At 31.9% G+C, this 23,511-nt stretch overlaps 2 protein-coding genes across 2 annotated transcripts; one reads left to right on the forward strand and one right to left on the reverse strand.

Moving 5' to 3' along the window:
• The first annotated feature begins 36 nt into the window (after positions 1-36).
• On the forward strand, positions 37-22,375 carry Coq6 (ubiquinone biosynthesis protein COQ6, mitochondrial). Its single transcript, XM_085189541.1, has 9 exons — positions 37-394; positions 794-984; positions 1,367-1,621; positions 18,703-18,810; positions 19,179-19,349; positions 20,019-20,221; positions 20,940-21,055; positions 21,687-21,853; positions 22,251-22,375. The coding sequence occupies exons 1-9, from the start codon at positions 220-222 to the stop codon at positions 22,278-22,280; spliced, it is 1,416 nt and encodes a 471-aa protein (XP_085045667.1). The 5' UTR covers positions 37-219; the 3' UTR covers positions 22,281-22,375.
• Positions 6,452-17,336, reverse strand: pyx (transient receptor potential channel pyrexia). The gene is made up of 14 exons (XM_085189537.1): positions 17,184-17,336; positions 12,971-13,130; positions 12,666-12,885; positions 12,436-12,592; positions 12,202-12,336; positions 11,398-11,626; positions 11,000-11,245; positions 10,419-10,648; positions 9,932-10,070; positions 9,429-9,622; positions 8,697-8,856; positions 7,747-8,042; positions 7,159-7,356; positions 6,452-6,859 (listed from the first exon to the last, which is right to left on the reverse strand). Exons 1-14 carry the CDS (start codon positions 17,217-17,219, stop codon positions 6,467-6,469), a joined length of 2,793 nt encoding a protein of 930 aa, XP_085045663.1. The 5' UTR covers positions 17,220-17,336; the 3' UTR covers positions 6,452-6,466.
• Positions 22,376-23,511: the final 1,136 nt, after the last annotated feature.

Below are 23,511 nucleotides of genomic sequence, written 5' to 3' on the forward strand. Positions count from 1 at the left end.
ATTCAAAATATTTTCTTATATCTGTGGACAGTGATCATTTTAGGGCATCTATTTTTATTTTTTGTTAATTGATTTGACAGCGACATTGACATTTAACCAATATTGTTTTCCTATTTAATCGTTAAATGCAAATAAAATATTAATACTAATAATCATAACATATAATCTTATGTCTACTTGCAAAATCTGTTTCAGTTTCTAAATATCTCACCTATAATAATGTTAATTAAAAAGAGTCTCCAATTCAATAATATATTTGTGACAAGATTCACAAATATAGGAACTGTGACCACTCTTCGAAAGTACTCTAACAATAACAATGAACATAAAGGAAAATATGATATAGTAATTGCTGGTGGAGGGATGGTAGGCTGTACTTTAGCTTGTGCTTTGGGTATGTTTTATTATAAAAAAATCTATAGTTGTGACATTTGATAATAATATGCCATAATGAGTACTCAATATTTTTCATATTTTTTATCAGGAGACAGTATTATTGTTGATAGTCCGCCTTTTTTACTCACAGCCAAAAGAAAATTTTGAATATGAATGAATCCATGACATTGCATGTTAAGTGGTGTAACTCAATGCTGGTCTTTGACTTTCCAGAGAGAAGAATTGAAAATAAATATTTTTTTCAATGGGGATCAACCCTACAACCATCACTCTGTCATGATAGCCATCAATAATTACTTATTATTTTATTACATATAAAGATAAAGATTTTTAAATTTCCTTAAAAATCTTTTAATTTAAAGATTTACAACTACTCTTATTTATTTTCTTATTCAAGGTAAAAAGTCATTACTTTCAAATTTGAAAGTATTATTATTAGAAGGATGTCCAGATAAAAAATTTGAGCTTAAGTCAGAATACAGTAACAGAGTTGTGGCCCTTAGTCAAAATACTAAATCCTTAATGAACTCATTAGATATTTGGCAACATATTGAAAAAATGAGATTACAGCCGGTACGATATATGCAAGTATGTAAAAATATAAATTACAATTCATTTTTTTATTTAGCAAGTTTGCTGTTTGGCAATTGCTAATATCTAAAAAAATCACAATGTCACCTTGTGTCCTGCACACATCAGAGTAGGCCGAGGAACCTAATGTTAAAACACTTCATGCCCCATTTTCTGGAGGCAGTGTATGTTGAGTGGTGGAATTTCGACAACGCATTGCCTTAACACCAGAAAAGAAATGAAAATTTTAAATATTTAATGCCTGCATGGACTTCTAGTATTGTTATTTTTTTTTTGCCTTGATGCAGAAGCAACCTAGGAACTTAATGTTAAGATGCTCCCATTACAATGCTTCCTTTCCCTTTACTATATAAAGTAATATATTCTTAATTTAATTTAGGTCTGGGATGCATGCTCTGATGCATTAATTTCATTTAGCAGTTCCGATATATTGGATGATGATGTGGCATACATTGTAGAAAATGATGTTTTATTGGAAGCTGTTAACAGAGAATTGAAGTCCTCAGCGATTAAAAATGTGGATATAGTCTATGGTGCTAGAATAACTGGATATGAATTATGCAAGGAAAATACAAATTTACAAACAAATGTAGTCAAAATGAGTAATGGAGATTCTTATACTTGTGATTTACTGGTAAGTCATTCTTTTTTTTGTAATTACATATTATTAGTAATATATTTTATTATTTACTAGACATACTATTTAAGTAAACACTACATTTACCACTTTCTGTCTAATTTTTATCTATATTTCACTTCCTCGAGTGGGGATTGAACCAATAACCATCATGTTACCCCTGCCGTGCCGCTGTGCCGCTGGGGCACAAGGGTGTCCAGCTCATGCTGAATACAATAATAGTAATTTGGGATATTAAAATAATCCCTTGATTTGGATTTATACCCACCACCCTCTTTTACAATAATGGCTTAACTGCGCCTTTGACGTCCCTTTTTTTGTACAAAGAAATATAAAATGTAGGTTGGTACATTGAAAGTATAAATAAAAAATGTAATTAATAAATAAATTATTTATTCAATCAAGAAAATGTGTATAGCTTTTACATGTCAAAACTTATTTATCTAACTCATTAAGCAATTTAAAAATTCATGGAGGATGAGAGAGTTACATAAGCATAAGGATACATTCCGATGACGCCGCACTTGCACCTCGCGGAATCGAACAATAGTGTTTTAGTATTTTGCTGATTTAACTGTTTCGAATTATATAAAATTTTAATAAAGATTCTCTGTCTTCAACTTGCTTTAAAACAGAAAGGTTGTTTATAAAATTAAATAAATAATTTTTAAAAAGCCTTTTTCTCGCCTGAGTAATTTAACTGGCGCAGTCGGTAGGATCGCGGCGTGTTTGGCTTTAATCAAACTCTTAAAGCCCGCGAACGGTTTCTATCGTTATTACCGCGATCTATTAAGAAGAATCTACGACGGCGAGACCGGCGGAGCACCTAAGCATCGGAGGTTCTGCCAAGCAGTTGAGTCCCGGTTGGAGATGCAGAGGTTTCTTTGGTGAGTACTTTTGTTATCCAAGTTCCTATGCTATATTTCCTTCCGTATTTTTGTATCTGTCTATATAGCTCAAATCGCGATAGGCATTTACTATTATTGAATAAGTTTATGAGAAATAATAAATAAATGAAATAATAAATAAATGAAATAATAAATGAAATGAAATAATAAATGAATGAAATAATAAATAAATGAAATAATAAATGAAATGAAATAATAAATGAATGAAATAATAAATAAATGAAATAATAAATAAATGAAATGAAATAATGAATAAATAATTAAATGAAATAATAAAATATTATTTTAATAAATATTATATTGAATTGAAATATTTTATTTGTTTTAATTATTTTGTTAAATAGGTTAGTCGTGATTAAAAGATAAAATGTCTTTTGAAAATTGCGAGAATTCTAGTTTTAAGTTAATTTCAGATTTTATGCCACGTTATGATGGTAATTCAAAAACGTTGAATTTTTATATTAGAGAAGTAGATAATATATTGAAATTAATAGAGGGCGCAGCGAAACACCACCCCGCTATTGTGTGTTTGATAAAAAGTAGACTCAGTGGAGCCGCAATAGATGCAATAGCATACGAAGAGTTTCTAGACTCTTGGGACGCGATTAAACGCGCTTTGATTAGAAGAATAGGTGAACCTAGGAACGAAATACAACTAATGCAAGAGCTAACTCGAACGCGACGTAATAAAAATGAAGACGCGGAAACTTTTGGGAAACGCCTTCGAGACATACTTGACACCCTTTTGTCCGTAGGTAAACATAGTAACAAAGAATATTATGAAAACATGGTTATAGAGCAATATACGAACCAGTTAGACTTTCAAATTTCAATAGGTGTGCGTCTAGCCAGGCCTACCACATTAGAACTAGCCATTGTACAAGCTAGGCAAGAAGAAGCTAAGCTCACATACAATAGATTTAATAATAATTTTAATATGTCAAACCCCCAAAGTAAGGTTAAAGAAAATCATAGAAACTTTATTTCATTTTCAAATTCACAATCTAGATTAAATAATCCACCTATGCACGTAAATTCAAATTTTACCCCTAGACAAAATAACTGGACACCAGAACAACGTCAACAATGGGTTCAGTCAATGCTACCATGGAAAAACCGACAACCCTCAGGTAATTATAGACCTTTTATTAATCATAGAGGTAACATCCCTCACCAGCAAATAAATCCACCCCAAAAAATATCAGATGTGACTATGAGGTCAACAAATAAACCAGAGAAGCCGCAGTTCGCAGTGGAGGAACTCTTCTACACAGACGAGCCACAGGAGCAACAACTCAATGAGTATTCCCAACACTACACCCCAGGTGAGTATTATTATGATAATATACATATAGCAGACGAGCAGGATACTTATGAACCAGTTAATGACGAAATAAGTAACCAGCAGGATTTTACGTTAGGCATAGACCCAGACGTAAAGAGATAGTAAAAATAAATAATCATGATAAAGATCATTTACCCTACATAGTAATTCCCGAATTTAAAGGTAAGTTTTTAATTGACACAGGAGCTTCTAGATCCCTTATTTCATCAGAAGTTATATTTAATTCTATTTTTCAAAATCTTGTAGAATATGAACCATTTGAAATAAAAACAGCCCATGCGACAACACAGCATAGTCATGTAGTGAATTTACCCTTACCCCCAATCTTTAATACTGACATTCTTCATAAATTCCTTATTTTTGATTTCGACCCTAAATACAAAGGACTTATAGGTCTAGATTTATTAAAATCATTATCTAGCAATATTAATTTGAAAAATAAAATATTACATACAGCGACAGCCGACATACCTATTTACTTCGACTATAATAAGAAACTTATAAAAATAGAACCAAAGTGTGAAAAACATATCACGTTAAAAACAAATTATATTGACGGATTTTATATCTACGACGATTATATTTGGTCTAAGGGATTGACATCCCCTGCTGCTATTATTAATGTTAAAAATGGAAAATTTATAACCAAAGTCATTAACACCAATTCAGAAGGACGAACCATATGTAACAGAAGTACATTTAAATTACGACCATATAATGTTATATATAAAGGCAAACAAAATATAAAAGCCGACGCCTTTCCTATGAACGAAATATTTTATAATAATGTAGAATCATTATCAACCGTAAATTCTAATAATAATAGAGACGACATTATTAATGACAGTATATCCCAAGACGTAGGTGCACAAACTAGTGTAAACATAGCGCAGGTACCCCTTGTATCTAGTAATAACAACGATAATAACATAGAGCCTGACAACGACAGACAAAACATTATCCCGTCAGAGACTGAGACTGACAGTATGAGTATTATAACAATCAACCCTGATAATCTAGTATCTACTAACCATTCCCAACCAGACAACGAAAATAAAGGCTTACTAATTAAAAATAACGATAATGACAGACAAGTTAGGCAGTTTAACCCTAAAATAACGCCCAGTTCAAAGTTTAACCCTAAAATAACACCCAGCTCGAAATACAGAGTAGACAATAGATTAACTAATACTAGGATATTGGTAAAAGTAAATAATACTGAGAAGAAAATTGTATCATCTTTAAGGAAGTACATAAGAAAACCACATAAGGTAGGTGAAACAGTCTATGAGCAAGTAGCTAAGACGACGCTCAGAGATGAAGCCATACCAGATTTCAAAGGTCCGTATAAAATAATTAATTTGCACCCTTACAATAGAACGGAGATTATAAAAAATCATCCTAACTCTAACTCTAATAGAGTTCGTTATAAATTGCTACGAAGGCCTCATCAGGTCCCTCGTGTTCCACACAAGAGCCAAAATAACCCTAGATCCCATACATAATGGAATTTTATTATATTATTATTATTTACATTTTATTAATTAAAGAAAAACTATTATACAAAATGATATGTTTAACCTTGCTTTTACTTACTTAATAACGAATAAATATTATATATAATAGTTCTATATACAGAAAAATATTATATATAATAATTTTACATACAAATAAATACTATATATAATAATATATAATTATTTTAAAGAACTTATTTTGTTGTATGCGAGAATACTTCATCTTAAAGGATATATAAGGTTTATAGAAATAAAATAGAATATAAGTTAGATTTACTTATAAAAAAACAAAAAAAAAAATATTTTTACTATTTCTAGAGTTAATCATGGTATTATATATGGTTTAGTTTCGATAGTAGTTAGATACTACTAATTATTATAAGGAAATTTATTAATTCATAAAAAATATATGTAGTTTTAATTTTGTAAACATTAAACCTATTCAAATAAATAAATCAAAGTGTCTATTATGATGAAAGCATATAGTACAGAACATTTCCTAATTTCCATCCTAGAAATTCCTTCCATTTCTAATGATAAATATAACCTAGTTATTCCTCATTCCAACCCTTATACTTGGTAACAAAGGGTACTCTTACCTAAAAGAAGGATTTAGAATATATACCTCTCGATTATATACATCAACTTGCATATAATATCCAAACCCTAGAAGAAGAGGAGAAAATAAAGAAATAGAGTATTATCCTGGCTGTTTCAAGCTGATCTATGATTATTATATACTACTATAATAAATGTTATTTTTGGAAAATCTACGAGCATTTTCCCAGAGTCCCGGAGGAAACCAGCAGCGAGGACGCTTCAGGAACCTGCAGGACCAGCTTCCATCTTAAGGAGGGAGGAGTTACATAAGCATAAGGATACATTCCGATGACGCCGCACTTGCACCTCGCGGAATCGAACAATAGTGTTTTAGTATTTTGCTGATTTAACTGTTTCGAATTATATAAAATTTTAATAAAGATTCTCTGTCTTCAACTTGCTTTAAAACAGAAAGGTTGTTTATAAAATTAAATAAATAATTTTTAAAAAGCCTTTTTCTCGCCTGAGTAATTTAACTAGAGTCTTGCAACTTTTTTTCAATCATTGTTAGTCTTTCGTCTGTTGTATCTATCAATTTATTTATCTTTTTAGTCAAATCTGCCAATTGATTTTTCACATCTACCATACAAATATCTTGTATGGCGTTGATAGTGAACGACATTGGTCTATTCTTATTGTCCACTGTGCCAGACGTAGCTTTCCTTCTTCTTTCGACATTTTGACTTTCAGATGAAAATCTGTCGTATAAATAACTTTTTCTTTTAACTTGTTGCCTTTCCACATCCTCGTCTTCTTTACATTTTCTTATTCGACATTCGTAATTATTATTCTTACGTACACTTTTCTTTGTATCTTTGCGACTTGCTACCAATTTGTAAATAGACGCTATTAGGTCTCTTGGTATCTGAAACATAGATGTATACATTTATTTTGTACGATTTACTAGCATCCACTGGATGTATCTAATAGAATAGAATAGAATTATTAATAAATACTTTTCTGGTGGAAAACTAAGCCATATTGTTATTTTTTAAATACAGCCTATAGTCATTCCGCGACTGTTTTTCATTAAATTGCAGATTCAAAGATTGAATTAACAAGTAAAAGTGAACACGTTAATAAAAACTAATATACATATTTAAATTAATATTTCAATATCATGTGTGTTTAATCTATATATGTAGGTATGTGTGCATAATTCACCCTGTTCTCCCTTGGATCATTCGGCCTTATATTTAAAGTGCGCATATGTGAAGCAGTCAAAAGCGCTCCCCATCGTAAAACTGCAAGTAACTGTTGTGGGGCGCACGATAGTAGCGAGCTGAATAACATGCTCTCTAAATGTGCTACCAGCTGAGTTTGCCTCACCAAACGGTCTAATCCAGCGCTTTCTTGTAATGCCTGTAAAATTAATCAAATCAGGTTCACGCTGTATCCCGCACACAGCAGAATAGGCAGAGAGAATCTAGTGTTAAAACACTCCGTTTCCCATTTTTCGTCAAATTCTGGAGGCATTGCGTGTTGAGTGGTGGAACTCAACGCCGCGCTTTGCCTCAAAAAATAATTTAAGTAAAAATTTACTGTCACTGAACAGATTTGTTGTTGAAGAAATATCAACAAATACTGGTTTTATATTAAAGCATAAAGAATATTATTCTTGGTAATTAAATAAGTGACTTAAAACCTGTATTTTATACATAACAATCATGTTTAAGTGGGTACATCTGGCATTGTTTTCGTAGACAATAATTAAATAGAAGGAAATATAATTATGTATATTATAAAAAATACCTGAATATCGCTAACAGCCAATCCGACTAAAAGATTCGTCAATATAACAGTCACAAGTAACACAAATATCAAGAACATTGCATGAGCTGTTAATGGATAGTGAATTTGTGAATTAGTGCAGTTATTGTAGAATATATCCTCGTATTCCAACTCGCCCGACATCATCATCACCGTTTTGACTAAACCAGCTGGTAGATGGAAGGCTGGGTAGTTGCTGAAGAGAACGCTAAACGCTAGTCCAAAAGCTATGAGCAGACAACTGTACGCCATTAGGAATGTGGCGAAGTTTACAGTCACTAGAAAAAAAAAAGAATTAGTATCTATTAATAATTAGGTTACTCATGGATACTATCTTCATCCATCGACATAATCCATTTTTATGCAAATACTCCTGAATGGATTTATATGAAACTTTACAGTAATATAGCATAATATACAACAGAATAATATATGGATATATATATTTTTTTCTATTTCTTGCATTTGGGTCACTTGTAATAAATTAATAGTAATAAGAAAAGTAAGTCTTAAAGAAAATTAAACTGGACGTTTAGATAATAAATAAACTATGCTAGGAGTTGTATCTTACTAACTATCTATGTTATATCTCCAAAAAGGCTATTTTATTAGGAAGTGTTTAATTTTACGTGAAAGTAGTAGTAACAAGGAAAAATAATTGTGTAATTATGCTTTTTATGAACTGAATAATCTTTATATGTCCTGGTAGAACTTACTTTCTACTTAATTCTTTAAGAATTGTTGGTTTCCTATGATTTTTAAATTCATATATGTTCATTTTCATTTTTAAAGTAAAATAGAAGAAAAGATGTGTTTTAAAAAATATATATATTTATGACTAATCATTATAAAATCCTCTTATTTTCCTTAGTTTTACAAGTTTAAAATAACCAGTAAATAAACCTGTTGTTGTCATATGTACGTCATTATACCTGTAGTAAACATTTGCACGTATAAACCAAATGTAGGGAAGCGGCCTATGATCATCATTAACTCCAACCAGCAAAAGAATATCGTTATAGCTGCGACATCGTGTTGCCAATTGGATGTGTTTGCGCTTGCCACCCCATTGCCTCTATACCAAGTCGGAATCTGAAATTTACTTAATTTAATATACATGTGTCCCAGAAATTAAGTCACAGTTATGAGAAAAATATGAAAAAAAATCTTTGTCATGTATTTTTCATATTATATTAATTTTAAAAAATATCGGAATAAGGTGGGCAGGGTCGACCTGTGATGATCTTTCAAGCCCTAAGACTACAAATATTACTCTTTCTTCATATTTTTTTCTGTGACGTAATCATGACTAGCCCTTCTGTAAATTATTGTTTAATATTGAAACACACCTGCATCAATTTTCAATCATATCATTCATCATCACAGTTATCACAAAAATACACCACAAAGATTTTTTTCTTATAACTGTCACGACTTAGTCTATCACCTGTTTTCGGATTATCGTTGATTTCTGGAACACTCTGTATATCATTACTACAAAAATGATTTATGGAAAACGAATGAAATTACTATATCCGTTTAAAAATAGTATTTTGATAATCAAAAATGTTATTTCTAAACGGATTGTTTATTACTAAAATTTAAAACGGGTAATTTTAGTATAAATAGTACAAAGTATCACAATTGATCGTTTCAAAACGCACCGTACATAAGAAAACCCCAATGATGATAAGCAGTTGTAACCAATTTTCCCATTGACGTATGTAAGCAGAATAATCAAGACACGCTTGGAACATTTCTTTTGCTAAGAAACATACATTTAAAAGTACTATCAAATATTGTATAGGTCTTAGATAGCTGGGCACATCGCAGGTAACGTCTTCGCATAGAAATAATTCTGGAAATAAAAGAGTAATATAATTATTGAAAGTTTATTTAATTCAACGAGTCCGTTATGGCGCAGCAATCCAACTGTAAACGCGACGGTCGTGGATTCAATCGGGACGATTCGGGGGAATGAAAAATTTAATATTTGCATTTCCTCTATTACGTAAATTAATTACGAGTGTTACGGAAATTAAATTACGGAGTGTGCGATGGAGGGTAACATTAGGTTCCCTCTCCCTTGCTTGTCAGTGCGGGTAGAGCTCAAAGCTTAAAAAAGTAAAACGAATGAAGTATCAAATATTGATAACAATATACTCACGTAGTATATACAGACTGTAAAGTGTGATAAATAGCGCATGGTATACAAAACTTAACACAAAAAACTTTCTTATTCTTCTCCATTTTAAAAAAAGGAATGTCTCTGCTACAGGATGCTTTAGCACATCTTTTCTACCGACCTATAATTAAAAAAAATATTTATATTTGAAAAGTACGTCATATTTCGTAATGTATAAATATGAATGTAAGATCTTCTCAACCGATTATGATGAAACTTTTTACACCTATTCTTAGAAATATTAAGGATATAGGATACTTCTTAATAAAAAAAGTATATATTTAACTTAACTTATATTTAAAAATATATATTATCCTATTAATAAAATATAAAAATAAATTTAAGCGAGCGAAGCCGGGTTTGAGTGTCTAGTTCCTAATTATAGTAGTATAGTAACGTATAAAAGGTAGTAGTAGTAATTTTATAGTTATATAATTTGATGATTTTTTTTTTTCTGGAAAAAGTATACCTCCACAAACGCCAAAAGTAATTCCGCTTCCCCTCTACTAAGGCATGGCACTAGTGGACGAAAGTCAATGGTAAATTCGCAATCAACGTCGCCAATCTCATGTTCGCTAACGTGAACCGCGTCGTCGAACTTGCACAAATAACGTGGGATCACGTCGGGAACACGTCTGACGATAAACGATAACGCCGATACGCCACCGTTCGTCCTCAATGTTACATCCCCTCCGTAATCTGGAAACATTAGGTCGTTAAAGATCGATTTTTCCTAAAATGCGAAAAACTATAAATATATACATTATATAGTTACCACATATGTACTCTTTAGCATGAGATTGTGACTGTGTGAATAAACTCTTCGGTTGTAGATTCGAAACCCTCCGTTAATGAAATATTTTAAAACTTTATTTCTTCGTTGTGGTAACAAGAGAAAACACGGCCTTGAGTTTTGCCACTCAACACACAATGTCTCGAAAATTCAGTGGATAGTGGGAAACGGAATGTCTTAACTCTTGGTTCAGTCTGCCTACCCTGTTATATGCGAGATTCAGCGTAAAGCTAAAAAAAAGAAAGAATTCGTTTTACCTAAAAGCAGTAAAACACATGCCGAAAACTCGTTCAAAGCGGCTATATGGACAGGAGTATATCCAAAGTTGTCTGGTGCATTAGGATCAGCTCCGGCACAAAGGAGCATTCTAGCAACGTCACATGCGCGTGCGCCCCTTACGATAGCTCCGTGTAAAGGTGTTCTCCCGTCTATATCTCTCGCTCTTACGTCTGCTCGTTTTGAAACTAATAACTCTACTACTTCAACTGATTGAGCTAGTGCAGCTGAAATATACATTACCAATATGAGAAAAGAATTAAGAAATCAATTGAAAAATCAATGTTAATAAATGTTAATTCACAAATATATAGGTATATATAAAACAAAGACATATATTATATTTTATTTTATATTTTATCATATAAACAATACACACCTAAATGAAGGCTTGTTTGTCCTCTTGAATTAGGCCAATCTATATGTGCGCCATGCTGAAGCAAAAGACTAGCACATTCAGCATGACCGTCTACTGCTGCTAAATGTAAAGCTGTAGCTCTTCCTGGTCCCAATGCTGCGCGAACATCTGCGCCGGCGTCTAACAATAACTTCATACAGGATGCAGATCCTAATGACGCTGCTACGTGAAGTGGTGTCTCAGTGAAAACCTATAAAGAAAAAAAATAATTCGACATCTAAAATGAAAATCGATCTTATACAGATCTTATCATTTTATAGAGACGGATATAACTCGATGGACGGATCAAAGGTAGGCTGTGGACCAAACCATTGAATTGAAATCCTAATCCGGTTCACCAGATATCGGGGCATTTTTAAACAAAATTAGCAAATACGGCGCGACTGTTGGGTGGGTGGTTGGTAGTCCTGATGGTATTTTTCTTCAATATATCTCAATCCTTCTTTTTTCCTTTTTTTCCAGGCCTACCTTATCGTGTATTAGTTAAAAAGTATCAGGCAATAAATCTTGGAAATAAGATCGAAAAAGTAATAGATTTTTATAAAATTAAATTTTAGCATCGATCGATCAAGTTACACCTGTATATCAGATTTGGTACATTGAGAGTAGTACTCACAAAGACTCCTTGGGGATTGTGAGAATTCAAATTTATATTATGATTCATATTTTCATAGTAGCAATTCAAATTCATGAAAGCTCTATGTTTATCTTTCTTAAAAATAATATTTTGCACAAATTATATAAAATTATAAAAAATAAAAATACCTGTGGTGTGTCAGGACATGCACCAGCTTCCAATAACGTATTTACTACTTCTGGTGCATCGCTTAGAACAGCGTAGTGCAATGGAGAGTGTTCACTCAAACCTGCGTTTACGTCCGCTCCATGTTTAATTAAAGCCTGGAATATGAATTTTAGTTAATTTCTGCGTCTATTACTGTAACGTTTTACATTTCATTTTAATCTTGATTTTTTATAACATGTAGGTTAAGTTATTACCTGCACGCAAGTTAGAGATTTCGCACTCGCCGCGCAGTGTAGTGGTGTTGCTTTCCTATCAACTGTCGAATCCCATATATTTGGGTCAGCTCCATATTCTAATAACAGTTTTACACATTCCTCATTATCAAGTAAGCATCCGAGATGTAAGCACGATCTAAAATAGTAATATAAATTATAATTTAACTACATTGAAGCAAATACTTATTGAAAATACTTTTCAAAATCACCTTCCATCTTCATCAGAACTGTTAGGATCGGCACCGATCTTCAGCAGCTTCGATATCAATGAGTTTTTTCCCAACCAACAAGCCCACAGAACTGCAGTACGCAATCTGTCTTCATCTGTTTGTGATAGGAATGATACAGTGTCTTCATAATGTCCTGTTTCTAATAAGCCCGATATTTCATCAGCATTAGGTAAATGTCGTAGACTATATTGTATATCTTCTGGAAAATCAATAAATAATAGTATAACTAAATTCAGCTTTATATAGAGTAAAATAGAATTGAATGATTTGATTATATGAAATACCTAAAGCCCAAATATCCCTACATTTCACACGCAAACGTCCACCTAGATCTGGAGCATGAGTAGATTCATCACTAGATATATATCCTGCTTCAACTTCATCTAAATCCTCTGCTTCTTCAGTAATTTCTTCTCTCCATCGTGTGCTACCTTCGTGGTAACCCTAGAGAAAATAAACTGTGCCATTTAAGATAAAATAAAAAACATAAACATTATTTATAACTAAAATGTATCTTAGAAATTTTCTTGCCGTAGATATTTTCCATTATAAAAAAACAACAAAATATTCTTTCTTTTTATACTGTAAGTTTTTTGTCATAAAACCCATGGCTTAATGCGATCTAAAAATTCACGTCTACACATAGAAACGAATTCAAATAAAATAAGAACGGAAGGTTTTTAAACGGTTTTTGTTATATTTACATTCGAAACTAACATAAGTATTTCGAATTTAGTTACTGAAAGATTGAATTTTTATTCTCGCTGCTCATAAAAAACATACCGTTAAATGCATATGCCTACTGAAATTTTATTGTTTATATATTTTTATTTTAGTTTATTACTACTTCTTTTCGGAACTTCTTTTTAAAATAACTAAAATTTTTTACGACATTCTTCTGGACATGATTTTGATTGTATTTGTAAATAACATATTAATTATAACATAAGTTTTCTAAAGAATAAAATAAAGAAAATTAAAGAGTATTAAAACAAGAAATTGATAACATATTGCCACAGGTATTTAAGAAATATGCTGAACATGCGGCCGTTTCGTTATAACACTTCTTAACACTTGTGTGTGGGAGGGTAAATGTTTCGAATTATTAATCCATATTCATTTTTCTAGCTGACTTATAAATAACCTATCCCGCACACTGTATTGCACATATAGAATAAACGTGAAATTATAAGGATATGGAGGAACCTTTTTAATTTGAACACTTTTTGAAGCTTTCACAGAAGGCATCACAAATAGCGGAAACACGCGCGCATATCAAAACATCGCCCGCCCGCGCTTCGTTGAAAACTGAAAGACTTAATCTCGATTCGTCTCGGACTACAGAAATTAAATATGGAAAACGTAATTAATCGATATTATAAATCATTTTTATATGTTAATTTGGCCTAAATTCATATATTTAAATTTTACATAACGTGTCCCACTATGAAATAAAAATAAATTAAATTCTCGCTGATTTTATAAACTTTTCATTGGTCCTGATGATATTCTAATTTTTGTTTGGTCGTATGTACTATTTACGCATTTATGTATCGAAGAATTTTGTTTGTTTTTCTTAATTACTAGTGTAATTTCTTCTTAGATAGCATGTTATAATAATTATTAAAATACTCGTATACAAAATTAACATTACAAATCACTAGCATATTATTTCTAAATAACTCTAAGGCTTAAATTCATCAAATTTTGTAGAAGTTAAAATGTTGATTTCTTTTAAGTTTCTATGTATCTATGATATAAGATTTAAATTAATATCATCATAGAAGATAAGTAAGACTGGTAAGATATAAATGAAGATCTTGAAATACTCTACCTCGGAATAAAACCGTTAGTCGAAAGATAACAAGGAACATATAAATTTGAAATATTATATAATATCAAGCGACTATTTTTAGCCAAATTCAAAGGACAATGTTTCCTGTTCAGCACCAAAATCTCGAATATAACACAATTTTAGGCCAAACGTTGGAACAATATAGCTCTTATTCCGTTACTAGCTCTGCGTTACCAATACACTAGGGCTTCTGGAAAATGACTAAGTTTTAATTATAAACTAGAAACAACAAATTTTAAATTATACATACAAACAGGACTTCGTAAGTTATTTGTTAATTAAGTAGATGTTGAAAAGTTAAATTATATTAGCTTTAGACCTTCAAACTACTATTATGTTATGGGAACGTGCTCAAGTCCTAACGAGAATAATAGGAATGACGTTTTAAATCTAGATAAACATATAATTAGATTTCTATAATAATTATTAAATTAATGAACATGAAGCAAAAACTTCTAAAACGTAAAACAATAATAGAATTAAAATTTTTGTTCACTCATGCCGGTTCCATTATAGCCATTTAGCTTACACTTTAGAAATAGAATTATGTAAACCATGTGGCAATCTCACTATGAGGTCGACTAACGACTGCAGTTAATTTTGATAAAATATGAGACATTTGGAACTATGATATTTGGTGTATTTTTTATCAGCTTCACGCTGTATCCCGTATGTAACAGGATAGGCAAAGGCCTAGAGTTAAGACAAAGGCAGAGGCAACGCGCGGCGTTCGGTTCCGCCAATTAACACGCATCAATCACATTGTAGACACTCATGATCCAATAATAACCAGAATTTTAAACAGAAATCCATTTAGGTTTTACTTCTTGATTTTGAAATAATTGAACATTGAACACGTGTGATACAAATCAGCCCTTTGCTTATTTTTGTATAATTTTAAAAGTTTTATTTATATATAAAATAAATACATTTATTTAATGAATAATAAATAAATATATTTAATTAATTAAGTAATCAAAATTGATAATTTAAATTTCGGTTATGTTTACCTAGAACGTTTTATCTGTTGATTATTTTACATTTAATTTTCCTTCCGCCCGGTAATTCTTAAGCCACATATACTTGACTTTTGAAAATACCTTTAAGTCTTATAAATATAAAAGTAAGTAAAACAATATAATTGAAAATATAAATTTAGATTTTTTTTAGTAATTAAGTATACGTTTTATAGACATATGTCTTTTACATGAATGACATCGATCGTGGTTGAACTAAAAAACGTAACGACCAGTAATTTCCCAAAACAAAATGCTTTAAAAGACGTTATAATCGACATACATTTTATTTTTAACCGACTTCTGTAAGAAAAGGAGGTTATCAATTCCACTGTATGTTTTTTTTTTAATGTTTTTATTTAATACGCTCAACCCTATCTTATACGTGCGATAGTCTACTAAGTCTGGTGACTCGAAATAGATTTTGAATTTTAGGTGGCTAAACGCTCGCGTAGTTATTGTAATAATAGTTTAACTAAAACGGTACAATTTGAATTACAATATTTTTTTAAAAAAGTATTTTTTCAATAAAAAATAAATAATGTAAAAAGGAGGGGAACGGAAGTGGAACGCACACAGTAAGGTAGGCAGAAGGAACTTAGTGCTAAGACACTCCGTTTAGCACTTTCTGCCGTATTCTGGAGGCATTGCGGGTTGAGCGGCAGAACTCAACGCCGCGCTTTGCCTCGACACCAGAGCGAAGAAATGGAAATATAAACGTAAATAAATATTTCACTTCCTCGAGTGGGAATCGAGCCCACAACCGTCGCGTTACAGTCACACCCTTGCGCCGCTGCGCCACGACGGCGGACTAATACAGTAATTACAGACTAAATAAAGCAAAACTCTTGAACTTCTAAATATATGGTTCCGTAGTGCTTTTCCTTAAAATATGTATACTATATTAATACCTATCAATAATGTAAGAATTAATTAGTATCATACATCTCTGGTATAGCATAATGTTTACATTATTGTGGTGTGGCCTGTTTTAGCCGTTGTTTAGACACGTCTCTCTGACGAAATGTGTACTTGCGATCTTTCTTTACAGAATACATTTTTTTTTATTTTATTTATTCTGTTAAAAAGCATTAAGCATAATAAAGGGAATTAATATGTATGGAAGAAAAATATAGGTATAAATACTTATAGCTTTTAAGTATAAATATTAAATTACTTATTATTTTTAAGGCCGTCGTGGCGTAGCGGCACAAGGGTGTGACTGTAACGCGACGGTTGTGGATTCGATTCCCACTCGAGGAAGTGAAATATTTATTAACGTTTATATTTCCATTTCTTCGTTTTGGTATCGAGGCAAAGTGAGGCGTTGAGTTTCCAATGCCTCCAGAATTCGGCAGAAAGTAGGGAACGGAGTGTCTTAGCACTAGGTTCACTCTGCCTACCCTGCTGTGTGCGGGATACAGCGTGAAGCTGATAAATATTAAATTTTTATTTATGTCATGAAAAAAGAATTCACAGAAAGATATTAAAACGTAATAATCTCAATATAGAATTTAATAGCTTTGATATGTTTTTTTTTTATTTTCAATAATAATTGTTCTTTGTAGCAAAAACTAAAGATTATATTTTTTAACAAAAGGAGGGAAGGAAGTATGTCTGTCTTACCTGACCATTTTCAACAATTCCAATTCCGTCGCACATTTGAAAAATTAAAGATTTCTTTTAAATAAGCTTATTCGCTGTTCATAGTAGATATGGTATGGTAATCAATTTATTACCCACACCTGCACCTTTACTTCGGAAATATTTATTTATTTAACCCTGTTGGCACCAATAGCACTGCGTTCCACTTTTATCACAACCAAGAGGCCGAAAAGTACATTTTTAGCAAGATTTTTCTTGGAAACCATACGAGTTTGTTGCGTTCATTGAAAATTTAAAACATATTGACGTTCCCATTTATTTTTCGAGTAAAATGTGATAAATCAATAAATAAAAAGAATAAATAACTTTTGTATTGTTTGTTTTTGATTATCGGAATTGTATTAATATTATTTTATTTAATTTAGCTTGTTGTAACGAAAGATACATTTCAACCAAGTAAGCAACATTAATTACAATATCACTTATTTCAAATAGTTTTTTTTTTTTGCATTTATTAAAAAAAAAAAATCGACTTTTAAGTCGTTCGTTGATCGAAATCAAATGATTACTGTAGGAAGAATTGTTAGTTACACCTTTCAAAATCTATAAAAGCATTGCAATCGTCGGGACTGTTTAGCTATTTCTATGGAATGGCGCGATTCACAAAGCGTTTGCTTTAAATCATTAAACATTTTGATGTTTGTTTATTATTAAAACTCGTGTTATGATAAAAGAACGGGCCTCTCGACTCCTAAAATATAGTTGTTCCATACAAATACATAATATATGCTCCGCCCCCTTGAATTATATCAAAATAAATAAATCAGCTTCACGCTGTATCCCACTCACAGCAGGGTAGGCAGAGGGAACCTAGTGTTAAAACACTCCTTTGACCAATTTCCGCTGAATTCTAGAGGCAATGCGTGTTGAATGGCGGAACTCTACGCCACGCTTTGCCTAGAATCCAGAGCGAACACATAGAAATATAAATTTAAATAAATATTTCATCTCCTCGAGTGGGGATCGAAACCACAACCAGTCGGTTTTACAATCACACTTTGTGCCTCTGCGCCACGACTGGCCTCAAAATTTGGGAAATTTTGTGTTTTTTTTATAAGAAGCTTTAAGAATTTCTTTTAAAAGTTCTTCTGCAATGAAAGGAAAATAATATTTAATTGAATTTAAAACAAAATATATGTATGCAAAGAAAAAAACTATAGCTTTATTGCAATTAAATGAACACATACTTACTGTCATATACTTGCAAATTTTGTAATTTAAAAACATCTTTTAATACCAAACAGCAACAATTGGCAAGAAAGAGAAGGAGGTCGGCCATCTTAATTTGCTTCTCGCGCCAATTTCATGGCAAATGAAAGTGTCATTAAAAACATAATACCATTATATAATTTTACGTTTCAAATTACTATATAATTTTGGCACATTTTTTTCTTTATTATACTGCTAGTAAGATAAACAATAATTCCATATGCTCTGTATTAATCAAAGTTATTTATAATATTTTATGATAAAATTGCAGATTGGGGCGGATGGCGCGAAATCAGCAGTTCGTGAAGCGATGGGCGTACAATATGTTTCCTGGAACTACGATCAAATGGGCATTGTTGCAACGTTATATTTGGCGGAGGTACCTAAATACCTACCCACATTTAGATATTACTTTGCAAAGATGTGAAACCTAATAACGAAATTACAAAACATGTTTTAATGTTTGTATTATCCTGAAATAGCGGTGTTTAAATATTTTATTTTATTTTGGGATCATAAAGTGGGACTGTAAACGCGACAGGTTGTGAATTCGCTTCCCACTCGAGGAAAGGAAAAATTTTATATTTTCATTTCTTCACTCTGGTGTCGGGGCAAAGCCCGGCTATGAGTTCCGCCATTGCAACGCGCAATGCCTCCAAATGCAGAACGGGATACAGTCACAACTGTCACATTTACACTTGCACTCTTCCTTGATATATTAATACAACTAAAAAAAAACAATTCTAGGAAACAGAAAACACGACTGCATGGCAAAGATTTTTACCAACTGGTCCCGTAGCATTATTGCCCTTGGACTCTAAACGATCCTCTCTAGTATGGTCCATGACCCAATCTCAAGCCAAAGATATATTAAATTTACCAGAAGAAAGATTTGTTGATGCACTAAACGATGCACTAGTAAGTATTATTTTGTTTATTTGTCAGTTTCACGCTATATCCCGCATATACATAGCAGGTTGGGTAGTGGGATCAGCAGCAACAGAGTAAGGAAATGAAAATATTAACAAATAATAATTTTCCGAGTTGGAATTGAACCCACAATTATGGCTTTTACAGCCACACATTTGTGCCTTTGTCCTTCACAATTACAAAAGTAATTAAAGGATTAAAACAGGTTTTAAGCTAGGGTTTTTAAAGATTATATGAATTATGTTTTTAGATAATAATAAAAAACTTTAAGCTCTTGCTCTTATATTATACGAACAAAAAATTGAACTGGACTTAATTTACAATCTGGCTACGAATTTTATTATCCTTTATTCTTCAATTTTTTGAAGACAAAGACAGTTCTAGTCCAAGAAGTCACATTTATAGTCGTACGCATGTGCCTCTGCGCTTCAAATCTATTTTATAGCATATAACTCGCGAGTTAGTGGATTGTGGTTGAAGAATGGTTAACTAAAAAGGATATTATTATTTCTATCACAAATTGACACTTAAAATCTGGAATAACTCTGGTTTCCCAGAAATTCAACATTCCTTTTCGCGGGATAAAGCTGAAGCTACATAATTATAATCTACATATATAATAATCATAATTTACCTCTTAATTCTCCATATTTTCAGTGGAAACAATACCCTCGTAGCAGTATAGTAGATGCTTGTACATCGTGGGTTGGTTCCTTACTAAGAAAGGTTGGTCTCCCCGACGGAGCTGAAAGACAACTACCGCCCAGCGTCAAAGCGATAGTACCAGGGTCCAGAGCGGCATTCCCACTCGGATTCGGTCACAGCACGCGATATGTGGCTCCTGGTGTCGTTCTTATTGGGTTTGTTGGCTTATTTTGGTTTTGCTTTTGATTTTCATATCGATATATATATATTATAAGAAATTTCGGTGGCTCTTGTAAAATTTATGTAATATTTAATATTAAATTTATATTATATGGCTAATTTAAGAAAACCGTCCTCCCAACGCCATCTATTAGCAATTTAAAAACTACAGAGAAATTATAATTTCATCATAACACAATTTCACATTAATAAAATTTATTATATCTTCCAATAATAATTTAATCATTAAAAAACATTTGAAAATTCAAACTACCAGCAGCAGTCTAGGTGTCATCAATTCTTAAATTGATCATTCTTTCCGACAAAGATCGGAATTTTTTTTTTTTCAACTTCACACTGTATCCTGCTCATAGAAGGGTAGGCAGAGGAAACCTGAGAACCTAGTGTTAAGACACTCCGTACCCAATTAAGACACTTCCGTTCCCCACTTTCTGCTGAAATCTGAAGGCATTGCGTGTTGAGTGGCGGAACAAATCGTCACATTTTGCTTCGACGCCAGAACGAAGAAAGGAAAATATTATTACTTATAACTAGAATTATTATTCGAGTGTGAATCGAACTATAAAAGAGTAAATGTTTTATTCCTCCGATTGTAAATCGAACCCTCAACCCTAGCGTTTTACAATCGCACACTTGTGCCTCTGCGCCTCGAAGCCCTCATATCATTTATCAATTTTATTGTTATAATTGCAGCGATGCCGCCCATCGTGTCCATCCTTTGGCAGGTCAGGGTGTCAATTTGGGCTTTGGAGACATAAAAGATCTTACAGAATACCTAGACGATTCTTTATATACAGGATTGGACATAAGTAATATTTTAGTAATATTTATTTTGTTTAACAATATAGTTTCTACATTTATACAACAAAACAACTTACATGTGGCAGACGCCTAGTCTGCAGTAGTAGAAGGATCCTAGTGTTAAAACACTCTTTTCCCCACCTTTGAGAGACGAAAGTCGCGCTTTGTGTTATTGCCAGAACAAGGAAATGAACACAATCATTCCCCTAGTCGAAATCAAACCCACAATCACGTCAACACCAATGAGCCATTGGGCCACGACGCGTGAATGACGCCTCAAGGTTTTCTAATTGATTATTATAAGAATTTTGCTACACTCTCATGATTTTTAATTTATTTTTATTTATTGAAATCATAATCATCGGTCGAAAACACTATTGTGGATTCCAATTTCCACTCGAGGATATATATTATTTTTATTTCATCGCTCTAGTAATAAAATAAATGCGGCGTTAAGTTCCGCTCAACACATTATGTCTTGAAAATGCAGAAAAAGTGTAAGACATAAAATTCCCTTTGTCTACCCTTTTGTATGCGGGATACAGCGTCAAGCAAAAAAAATATTACATTTCAATATCTTTCAACAGATATTATGATAATTGTAACTCAAATTCTATAACAATATAATATATATTGCAGCTCACTCTAACTGGATGCAAAAATACGAAAGCTCGAGACAGAGGCACAATGTGCCAACACAGCTGGCCGTAGACGCGTTGTACCGTTTGTACGGCGTTGACTTATCGCCCTTCATATTAGCTAGGAGCGTTGGATTGCAAATTACCAATGCATTACATCCTGTTAAGGTATATTTTTTTTATATTAGTTAAATTTATTATATAAATATGTATTTACTTGGCAGACGGAGCATAGGAATCTGTCTGAGTGAAACTCTGTTCCGTACGGCCAATTTTTAGAGAATTAGCGTGTTGAGTGCGCTCTAACTTCGAAAACTAAAAATCTTACCCCTAAAATGGGAATCGAATTCAGAATAGTCGAGTTAACAGTCAGTCGTGTGCCTCTGCGCCTTATTTTTATTTAAAAATAGTAATAAATGTCACTGTCCCGCAAACCGTCATTACAAGACAGACGTCAATTAGCGTTAAATTAATGCTAATGAAGTAGTTTAATATTAGTGAAACATTAATTATATTTATGATCTATTTGTTATAACATATTAATGATATTCTTTTTCTTTTCCAGAAAATATTAATGAATCACGCCACAACATAAACATTTGATTGAACAACAGGCATTTTCGATAAATAATAATTTTGGTGTTGTTTTGTTTGTATATATTATTTTAGTTAAATAAAGTTGTTATTAAATTTGTGTCTTTATTATTTCGTTTATAAACATTGAGACGACAATCAGTAGTCAAATCTCAATGTTTATTTTTAGAATATAAGTACATTTTTTAGTAAATATAAAAAACAAATAAAAGTCATTAAAAATCTATTCTAACAAAATAATAGGCATATTTTTTTCTGATTATGATGAATGTGAATTCAAATTCCACTAATAAAGTTGTTCAGTATTTATAGTAATTATGTCTCCACAATATAATTAACCAAAATGCTTTTTCAATTCCATCCTTAATATGCATAAATAATGTCTATTTCTTATAGACATGAAATGTTTATCGTTTATTTATATTATACTCGGGTCGGGGCAAAAGTATTTTCGTATTGTCCATACAAAGGAAAATTATTAATTATATTTAACCTCGTCTTTATAAAATTTCCAAACTTGAAACGCTCGAACCACATTTGTTCTAGTCTACCGCATTACGTCCGTAAACCGCACAAATTTTGTTCGCTTTATTATTTAAATATGTACATATTTTATACCGACAAATTTAACTAGGTTGATGCAGAGCCTTTTTTTGGCTAAAGCTAACTAGAGTTGAATAATAATATAAAGTTCCCGCTTATGTACTTAAATCATCATATCCAAATTTACAAACAATACTGTTCTTTAAAAAAGTATCAATTTTTTTTCTATGAAATATCTATAAATTTTCTTTTTTATTTTTTACCTCTTATTTACTTATTGGAAGGGCTGGATTCGTGCCAAATTTCATACCTGTAGCTCCACGGAAGTACCCTATAGCCCCTACACCCCTTTTAACTACGCTAATTTCATACAAAATACAGCAAAAACGATGCATTAGTGCTCGTAACTTTTGATTGCGTTGACATAGAAGCTTGATTATATAAAACACACTTATTGTCCTACCAAAGAAAGTCAGTAGTAATATTTTATTGCTTTTCACCTTCGATCAACTATATACATGTATCTATTTTTTTTTTATATTTGGTACCAGAGGGAAGTAATAAAAACATAAAAAATAATAATTCATTCCCCCGAGTGGGATTGAACCCACGATGCCCTTCGACTACGGTACGGCATCTACTATCTGAATATAGATACTATTAGCGTTGTTTCGACAAATCTGTTTTTA

Source organism: Heliconius melpomene, chromosome 8 (assembly GCF_056956725.1).
Source record: "Heliconius melpomene rosina isolate 202511_hmr_F chromosome 8, ASM5695672v1, whole genome shotgun sequence".
Lineage (NCBI taxonomy): Eukaryota > Metazoa > Arthropoda > Insecta > Lepidoptera > Nymphalidae > Heliconius > Heliconius melpomene.

Coding starts and splice junctions, on each gene's coding strand:
- Coq6 (XM_085189541.1), top strand. CDS start 220: ATGTTAATTAAAAAGAGTCTCCAATTCAATAATATATTTGTGACAAGA. Junction 20,222..20,939: donor CCTGGTGTCGTTCTTATTGG/GTTTGTTGGCTT, acceptor TTATAATTGCAG/CGATGCCGCCCATCGTGTCC. Junction 21,854..22,250: donor ATGCATTACATCCTGTTAAG/GTATATTTTTTT, acceptor TTTCTTTTCCAG/AAAATATTAATGAATCACGC.
- pyx (XM_085189537.1), bottom strand. CDS start 17,219: ATGTGCGACGGAATTGGAATTGTTGAAAATGGTCAG. Junction 8,857..9,428: donor TTGGGGTTTTCTTATGTACG/GTGCGTTTTGAA, acceptor AGTAAATTTCAG/ATTCCGACTTGGTATAGAGG. Junction 8,043..8,696: donor CGTGCAAATGTTTACTACAG/GTATAATGACGT, acceptor TTTTTTTTCTAG/TGACTGTAAACTTCGCCACA.